The sequence below is a fragment of the Perna viridis genome, chromosome 7 (genome assembly GCF_037379345.1).
Source record: "Perna viridis isolate PV_CMFRI_1.1 ecotype Kerala chromosome 7, ASM3737934v1, whole genome shotgun sequence".
NCBI classification, from domain to species: domain Eukaryota; kingdom Metazoa; phylum Mollusca; class Bivalvia; order Mytilida; family Mytilidae; genus Perna; species Perna viridis.
The window spans coordinates 17,767,323-17,776,654 of record NC_142451.1 but is presented as its reverse complement, the minus strand read 5'-3'; the positions used below and the strand labels follow the sequence as shown (position 1 = coordinate 17,776,654).

The following is a 9,332-nucleotide window of genomic DNA, read 5'->3' as shown; positions in this document are numbered from 1 at the left end:
TTGTATCATTTAATTGTTTGTACATATTTTATTAGGCACAAGCCATTTTCTTCTAGAGGAGAAGAGGGGGTGGAATTGTCTGTTCATTGAGAAATAATTGTTCGTGCAAGTGCGAAAATATTTTTGTGACAGCAGCTGGTGTTGTTTTTTAATCCACACTGTTAAATAATGGGTGAATTATTAAACGTTTGTTTCTGTCCATGGCTGAGTACTTTTTTTTGTTCAAACTTGAGATATTTTTTTTTCAAAATTAAACAATCTCTAACCAGATACCTTTACTTATGTAATCCCTTGTTTACAATTTAAATCTGTGTAAAGCGAACCAAATTATAATCCCGATAGGGCCGGATTCGACGTATGACCTGTTTTACAGTACACGAACCAATTGTCACTGAATTTTAAATTGATGTTTAAGTAAATTATGCATTTTATTTTGAGATTTGTACATTGGTTGTAAATTTTATTATATATATACATGTACATGTATATTTCATTCATCATAGTTTTAAACATTTAAAAAAAACTAAGACTATCAGACGATCAAACATATACATAGAGCATATGTTTATCGGTGAAAGTAAGGTACACATGTACCTTAATACTGTGATAAACTATTCAGCTATATTTAAGCTGCTTCCGGTTAAACCTGTATTATACGCCATAACAGACTTTTAATTTTATTTCACAGGCGCTTGGGGACAATTTGTGGTTTCTCGGTCTTTGTCCACGAAACCCGCGTATTTTATAGTGTTCTGACCTATAACCTTGATTCCCTTGATTACTCTTTAGCTTGTTATACCATTTCTGACATGCGTATAATGGCCAAATATGAGGGAACTCTACAAAATACGCGGGTTTCGAGGAAAAATACCGAGAAACCACAAATTGTCTCCAAGCGCCTGTGTTTTATTTCAATAGAAGGTCATCTCTCCAAGTAGTTACATTTTTTCCCAGAGGGTGACATATGTTATTTATTAGCTTGATAGTTTAAGAGAAGATTCCTTTTGTTTGTATTTTTTTTGTAAATGTCACGAACTGAATTTAGTGATACATTAATTCTAGTACTAAGTATGTCTGATTTATCTTGAAAGTAGAGGTTTGTCGTTTCAAGTTTTGAATTTTCGTTTAAATTAATTTTAAAGGCGGTGTTGTTTTGTTGTTTTCATCGCTGTATATGTATTTTTCTGTGAGATATGAATATAGTTTAAATGAATCATCACCTTTAAATTGTTACACTGTTATTGCAACCGCATGACTGTTATAAACCTGACAGTGTCCTCTGGCATTCCTTTGAAAGTTTGTTGCGATACTTTAGAAAAAAATCGTTGTCTATTTCTTACTATACATGCGCTAAATTTTGTTTCTTTATATACATGTGCTAAGTTTTATGATATTCAAGCTAACAAATATGATGGTCTTTTACTTTACATGTGCTATCATGACACAATACAACACACATATGGTGCTCTTTTGACACTCGAGACATTTGTTTTCTTTGTGTTATGACTGGTGAACACCTTTATATACACATTATATCCTTTTGAGTACCACTCAGGTTCCTTTTTCTTGTTTCTTATTGTCCGTCTGAGTGAACTCATGAGCGATATGGGCAATTTAAACATAATTATATAAATATGATTGTATTTGCATTATTGTATTGGGATTATTATGGAAATGTTTTCTAAGGGTCAACACAGAGTTCGTCCTCATTGTTGTATCCCTTGCGTCCAGTCAATCCCACCGCTGCCACCAAACAAGAAAAGGGAACCTGAGTGGCACTCAAAAATATATCTTCATTACAAACCTACTGACCTAAACCCCATTCTGTAACCTTTTGAGTGTATCAATGTACATTTCACATGCACATGCTTGCATTTGTTCAAGACTTGACTATGTTTAAACAAGTTTTTGTGTTGTATTGTAAAGATTTAGGGAGCATGAAAGTCCATTTTTCTATATGTTATTTCAAAACCATTTATAAACAACCGCATATAAATAAGACAAAATATTTTTTTACATTTATTTTGGATGTAAATATTAGGTCGTATCACAATGATGCAGATGAATAAGTTCAACATGTACATAAAATTTGTTGAAGTTATCTCCCCTTTAAGACCTGAGATATGTATTTAGACAGCATTTATAGTCCGTTTCACATTCAACTCCACACCCTTTCACTTGAACCACCAGACTTTTTCACAAATAAATTATAGCACATTAAATGCGAACTTAAACTTTAAAGAAATAACCGAGAGTTTTGTATAAGGTTAGCTTGTTAAATAAGTCCATATTTTTCCAAGCATGGCGAACGTTTCGAAAAATTTAAATAAATTAAAATAAGTCCTAGAATAAGAGTTAATTTAGAAGCACTTCCTGTGGACAATGGATGGGCCAGATTCATCGTATTCCTGTTTGCTGATCCACATCTGTTGGAAGGTGGACAGTGAAGCCAAGATGGAACCACCGATCCAGACGGAGTATTTCCTTTCTGGTGGAGCAATGATCTTGATCTTCATTGTGCTTGGAGCAAGTGCGGTGATTTCCTTCTGCATTCTGTCGGCAATACCTGGGAACATGGTGGTACCACCAGACAAGACGGTATTGGCGTACAAGTCCTTACGGATGTCGACATCGCACTTCATGATACTGTTGTATGTGGTTTCATGAATACCAGCAGATTCCATACCCAAGAAGGATGGCTGGAATAGTGATTCTGGGCATCTGAATCTTTCGTTACCGATGGTGATAACCTGTCCGTCGGGCAACTCGTAGCTCTTCTCCAAGGATGAAGAGGAAGCGGCGGTGGCCATTTCCTGCTCGAAATCGAGAGCAACATAGCACAATTTTTCCTTAATGTCTCTAACGATTTCTCTCTCGGCGGTGGTTGTGAATGAATAACCTCTCTCGGTAAGGATTTTCATCAAGTAGTCAGTGAGATCTCTGCCAGCCAAGTCGAGACGGAGGATGGCGTGGGGGAGAGCGTAACCTTCGTAGATTGGTACGGTGTGGGTGACACCATCACCGGAGTCGAGTACGATACCGGTGGTACGACCAGAGGCGTACAGAGAGAGTACGGCCTGGATGGCGACGTACATGGCTGGGGCATTGAAGGTCTCGAACATGATCTGGGTCATCTTTTCCCTGTTGGCTTTGGGATTGAGTGGAGCCTCAGTGAGAAGGACTGGGTGTTCCTCTGGGGCAACACGGAGTTCGTTGTAGAAGGTATGATGCCAGATCTTCTCCATATCGTCCCAGTTTGTGACGATACCGTGTTCAATTGGGTATTTCAGGGTGAGGATACCTCTCTTGCTCTGGGCTTCATCTCCTACGTATGAGTCTTTCTGACCCATACCAACCATGACTCCCTGTCAAAGTATAAACAAAAATCACAAATTAAATAAAATTCATTGAAAAAAATAGAGAAAGGGTGTAGAATTTGTGAAAAGTTATAATGATAACATTAACATATTAAAGCAGTTATTTGATTTTTATAAAGACAAGTATCATGGGTGTGAAATGCAATTCTCGACCCCCCACCCCGTAATTGAAGAAACCAATTGGTCTTAATGTCTATGGTTACGTCTCGAAACACATATTCATAAATTTTAAAAGAATTTGAATCTTTCCGCATTTTTTGGGTTAAATTCCATTAAGATCTTTTCGTGTTTTTGATTCATTATTTTCTCTTACGTTCTTTCCACCCATCACCCAAAGTGACCCCATGATAAAAGAATGTCTCCCTCAGTTTTGTATCATTGCATACGACAAAACAGCCTAGTTGTGTATTTGTCTAATTATATGATTCTTGTGTTAAATCAAATCAAAGTTATGGAAAGTAATATAAAAGTTATGGAAAGAGCAAATAATTCCCACCCATATGAAAAAGCACGTGTTTCATATTTCAGCTAGTCAGTGACATTTGGCATTTGTCTAATAATATTATCATATGATGCAACAATATCTGTTTAATGACGCACTATTACATTCCTGGCGACGGGCAAATATAAAATGCTGAGTTCGCTGATTACACACACACGTGCATCTCTTTTTGAAAAAATCCTAACAGCGTGAATTATAAATAATCACTTTGCAGATTAGCAAAGATAAGACATCTGTAGATGTTTGAAAGAGAAATATGATACACGACTGATACATCTATCAAAAACGTTCCAGGTAAAATGTGTGGTAGAAAAATGCTAAATACTTTCATGACCTCATACACAAGTACGAGATAACCAAATATGGTCACCAACCATGCGTCGTTAGGAATGTAACAGTCGTCATCGAAAGCAACACACGTGGGTTTCAAATTCAAGGCTAATTGGTTGAGAAATGGGTTGACTTGAAAAATCGAGTATCCAAAAAATATCGCGACTTTAAATTTTTTGCATGGTCTTCAAGTTTAATTAAAAGTTATTAGGTTGATGGGTTTCAGTCTACTTATTATACAGATATAGAAGGAAAAAAACTTTCGAATTTTCAGTTTTAGTTGAATAGTAGCATTGTTGCGTTTAGATTCAAAGTGAAATTGCTCCTGTATTAGACTTGATATATCATATGTAACTGGTGATTCATCAAACAGCACATTTTCACTATTATTGTGATAGACAATTAACTCCATTTTAGATGTATAACCCAGTATACATACACTATCGCAGATTACTAGTAATTACAATTGTTCCAATTCATAAAGATAATAATAACCAAATAAAAGTATGCAAAGATAAACGTTGGGGTTGAATTCATCAATGTGATTCAGTGACCGTAAGAAAAGGTCGATATTAACAGAAAAAATATTGTTCTGACTATTGAAAAGCTCATACAAATTTAAGAAAAAATCAAGATTCATATTTAAAGTAAAATTAATATGTAAAACAAACCTGATGTCTTGGTCTTCCAACGATGGAGGGAAACACGGCTCTTGGAGCATCATCTCCAGCGAAACCGGCTTTGCACATTCCGGATCCATTGTCTACAACCAAAGCGGCAACTTCGTCGTCACACATTTTGTTTGTTTATAACTATTCGTTACTAATCACTAAAGAGAGTATCTCACCCTGGTAGGCTTCTACAACAAACTGGCGAACGAAAGATATTCACACGCGCTTTTATTCAACAGAGAGTTAGTTTTCCAAGAACCGCCGACTGTGTTCTCCATATAAGGAGTTCCCATAGATTCACATACGGCCAAGCGAATGAACGGTGTTTTACGAAGTCGATCGGCTGGTGTCGTTTATCTCCGGAAAGCCCGAAAGTTAATCTGTCAGCCACATATGGAAAGCACCCCTCCCGATGCTGAAATTTCGGGTTACTAGAGAAAATCAAGATGGAGTTACATGGATTACATAGAAGACGAAATAATGTTGCACATTTGTTTGTATTTATTTCATTGATGTAGACAAATGAGTGGAAATAGATAACGGGAAATATATATCAATAGAGAAAATAATATTCTAATAAAAAATGTGAGAAAACTTGGCGTGTGGCGCTTCTTGTCATAAAATAAATTAAATATTTAATACCGGCATGGAAGCTGCCATGTTTGTTTATGCTCACGACCATTTTTGGTTTGACAGATCGAACTTACAACTATAGGCAAATACATGTAATGTAATGTGGAGTTAAAAATCATTTTATATTACAACTATTTTCTTTTCAAAGGAAAAATTAAAATGTAGACAATTTTTTTAATAAAATGCAACCTGAGAAAATGTTCAATGTACACTTAAGCCACCAGCAAGTCGAAATATTTGAAATAAATAACAATGTAAACACTATTACATTTTTTGTGGTATAGTAAAGGGAATCAATTGGTCCTGATTTCTCAGGGTAATGTTTTTGTAACTATTTATTCTTGTTTAACATTACTGTACATACAAAATATTTGCTTTTGTTAATAATATCTATATTTAAGGACATATTTGGGAATGACGAACATGTATATCCATAAATGGTACTATCTTCTATCTAATTTGTGTAATTTTCGTGGAAATAGCTCTGGTCACAGCTATTTAAAAACTTTGTCTATAAATAAACATTGCTCATTGCTATTAATAAACTGAACCTGCATTGTGGCTTTGTTTACTAACAATGGTAGAACTTCAAGTTATGTGAAAACATATATACAACCATTATTTAATTTATGATATGTGTTCATATTGATCGATCGCGGAATTGATTTCGGTTGGTTACATATACTCCATGCAAAAAAACACTTTTGAACCTATTTTATGTACTTTTGAACTAAAACATAATCAAATGATATTATTTATACAAAAAAAATATTAAAGAATAAACTGTGATTTAATTAATTCAATTTTCAGCTTTGGTGCAAAACAAAAGAACAAATAATATGTATCTTTACATAATTACAAGTCTGACTATATACTTTTTAAACTACAAAGACCAAAGATTAAACAGGTATGTCATATGACGACGGGGTGTAATACTATACATCCGCCTTGGAGGGGGAATGCACCATGCTGAGCTGTAGTATAACATATGAGGCAGTACCTTATTCGTAAGTGTAGCTGATTTTCTGGATTATTGATGATTATACAATTAATCCTGTAATTGGAACCAGACCAAGAACCTGCGTGATCACTGTATTATTATTGATTATAGATATTCAGATTATATAAACCAAAAATTCTTCATGTCTCCTTTGCAGATGAAAATGGACTGGGCAAAATTGATCATACCTGATAACACAAATTCCAGGCGCGGATCCAAGGAAAGGCGCGACGCTAAAATGGGATAAATGTTTGCATGAAAACCTGATTTTTCACAAACTCTACCACAAATATGTTCTTGCCTCGCTTCGTTCGGCCTTCAATTCTATTTACCCCCCTTTTTTTCCTAGCCTGAAACACTGGTTCTTACTGAGCAAGCATTTGGTTTAGTTATTCGTACAAAGAAGGATAACTCAAAGTCTTGAAAGTGAATACCACATAAGAGTAAATTATTTTCAGGTTGCTCGATTTGAAAATATTCTCAAATCTCAAAAATACTGCTTATCAATGTTTCGTGTATAGTTCCTGCAAACATATGTTTACCTAAAATACTTACATTCCGCAATTTTGACCGTAGTAATCTTGAACTATGTGATTCTCTACACTTTTTATTTGTTTGTTTGTTTGTTTGTTTGTTGGGGTTTAACGTCCGAGCAGCAATATTTCAGCTATATTCAGACGACTTTTTATTTGTAATGCGTAATGGGCAGTAAAAAATAAAATGAACACCTCTGAGTAAGATTAACCATTAGTTAATAAAAATACAAGCGAAAACTCAAAGTTGTGGGATGTTAATTTTATATTTAGGGGACTCATTCATCTACAGAATATTTCAAATTAAAAAAGTGATCGTGAAATTCTAGACTAAATTATACCACAGGGGCTTGCACCCACTATCAAATATGCAGCCCGACTAGTATAGACATTAGACATTAAGCATTAATTCATTTTACCAACCATGGGCCCTTATCAGGCATGGTAGAAAGACATTACAATACAATAATTATTACAAAAATGTAAGTTTTTAGTGAACAAATACACATAAACACGAATACTAGTCGGACTGCATATTTGATAGTTGGAGCAAGCCCCTGTGATTATATACTTTATATACTTATATACTTCAAAATCTCTAAATTCAAATTTCCTTCAAGTCCTTTATTTATTATGCTAAAAGTATCCTGTTTATATTTTGATACTGTCTATTAGTGGCCTTTGATGACACGTACACGGCGAAAATGTAAGCATGTGTTGTGTTCATATAGATTACGGTGTACTTTAAATAAAAGATGTCGATTTATGCTATATATACAAAATTTAAGTTGATAACCTCTGTCTTTTAAAGTCTCCGAGCTATTTACGAACAAAAATTGAATTAATTCTGTATTCATGAAGATATTGAATATTTTATTGACTAGGGTCTCATTAGGGTAATTGTCAGAACATCACAGGAATACAGCATCCAGTAGCTTTGACGATTCTCACGGCATGATACCACAACGTGTCGTGATACGATTCTTAAAAGATGAAATTAACTGGAAAACATGACTAAAAGATCATTAAAAAAAATTGTCAAAGTTAACGAAAAATAAGTAGAAACAGTTTTATTTAATGAAATTCTGGTGTTGTGATTAGAAATTATCAACCCGAATAATTCTTTCAATTAGTATTTTAGGAAATAAACACGGAAAGGAATCTGGTAGACAAGATTTAGATAATTAAATACAGGCTATGAGCAATAGGCCACGAAAAAAATGAAGCGTGCAAATTATTTCCTGTATGCTCAATAAGTACGTCTTTATTCTTGACTAAATATTTCTAATAAAAGTACACGTCGTTATTGCACGCTCGGTTAGGAATCAAAGTGTATATAGATTTTGCTGTTGTTTTTTTTTAAATAAAAATTAAAACAATTTAATATCGTTTTAAATTTTAAAGCGTACTCAAATTGTATGAAGCATTATACGATAACAGCTATTGAAAAGAAAAGAAAATGTATGTATTTAAGCTACTAGTCCATGGGCTGGTAGGGTCAACCGTGCTCTCCCTTACTCATCTACTTAATGGTGAATTTTTGTACCTTTATATCTCCCATTGACGAATCAAATTGTCGCCAAAGTACATTATCGTCTTTTTTTTTTCTCAGTAAAACCTTTTTTTGTACGTCTGGTCCCAGCTCTCCAATGGCATCACGAAAGTTGGGGCAACACTTACGATTATTGAGTTGTATGTAAATCATATATCCCTGCCCTACCGAAAAATCGCTTAAATTGGCTATTTTTTTTAATAGTAAAAAAATGGTTTATTTGATATTTTCTATTTATTACTATCACAATCGATACTTCTGTGGTACCTTTGATGACTTATGCCGATCTTCATAGTCGGAATAAACAAAAGCTAAAAGTGGTATTTTCTCAAATTTTTTCATAAAAAGTTATATACATTCGACTAACAAGTTATTGCACGACGAAAACGTCTCCAATTTGATATCAGATCATAAAACCATGGAGGAGTAGGATTTTTCCTAGAAAATTTAAAATATTATTCTACCCCTAGAAAACAGACCTCAGTATGAAACCAAATTCTCATTCAGAGCATATACCAACAATTAAATCTCATATTTTGGGGATTTCTAATAAAGATAACAATTTATTCAATACATCAGCTCAATTCATGCACTTATTTTGCTTCGTTTTAGGGTTTCAATTATTGTATAATTGTAAAAAGGGGAATTTTCAGAATTTCATATTTTCTTCAACCATTTGGTAATTAAAAAAAATACTGTAGAAGCTTTTACATGATACAATACCTTTATATAAT

At 34.0% G+C, this 9,332-nt stretch overlaps 1 protein-coding gene across 1 annotated transcript; it reads right to left on the bottom strand.

Annotated features, from left to right (window-relative positions):
- Positions 1-1,946: 1,946 nt before the first annotated feature.
- On the bottom strand, positions 1,947-5,083 carry LOC148611605 (actin, adductor muscle). Its single transcript, XM_088592312.1, has 2 exons — positions 4,881-5,083; positions 1,947-3,365 (listed from the first exon to the last, which is right to left on the bottom strand). The coding sequence occupies exons 1-2, from the start codon at positions 5,004-5,006 to the stop codon at positions 2,361-2,363; spliced, it is 1,131 nt and encodes a 376-aa protein (XP_088448438.1). The 5' UTR covers positions 5,007-5,083; the 3' UTR covers positions 1,947-2,360.
- Between the last annotated feature and the right edge of the window lie 4,249 nt (positions 5,084-9,332).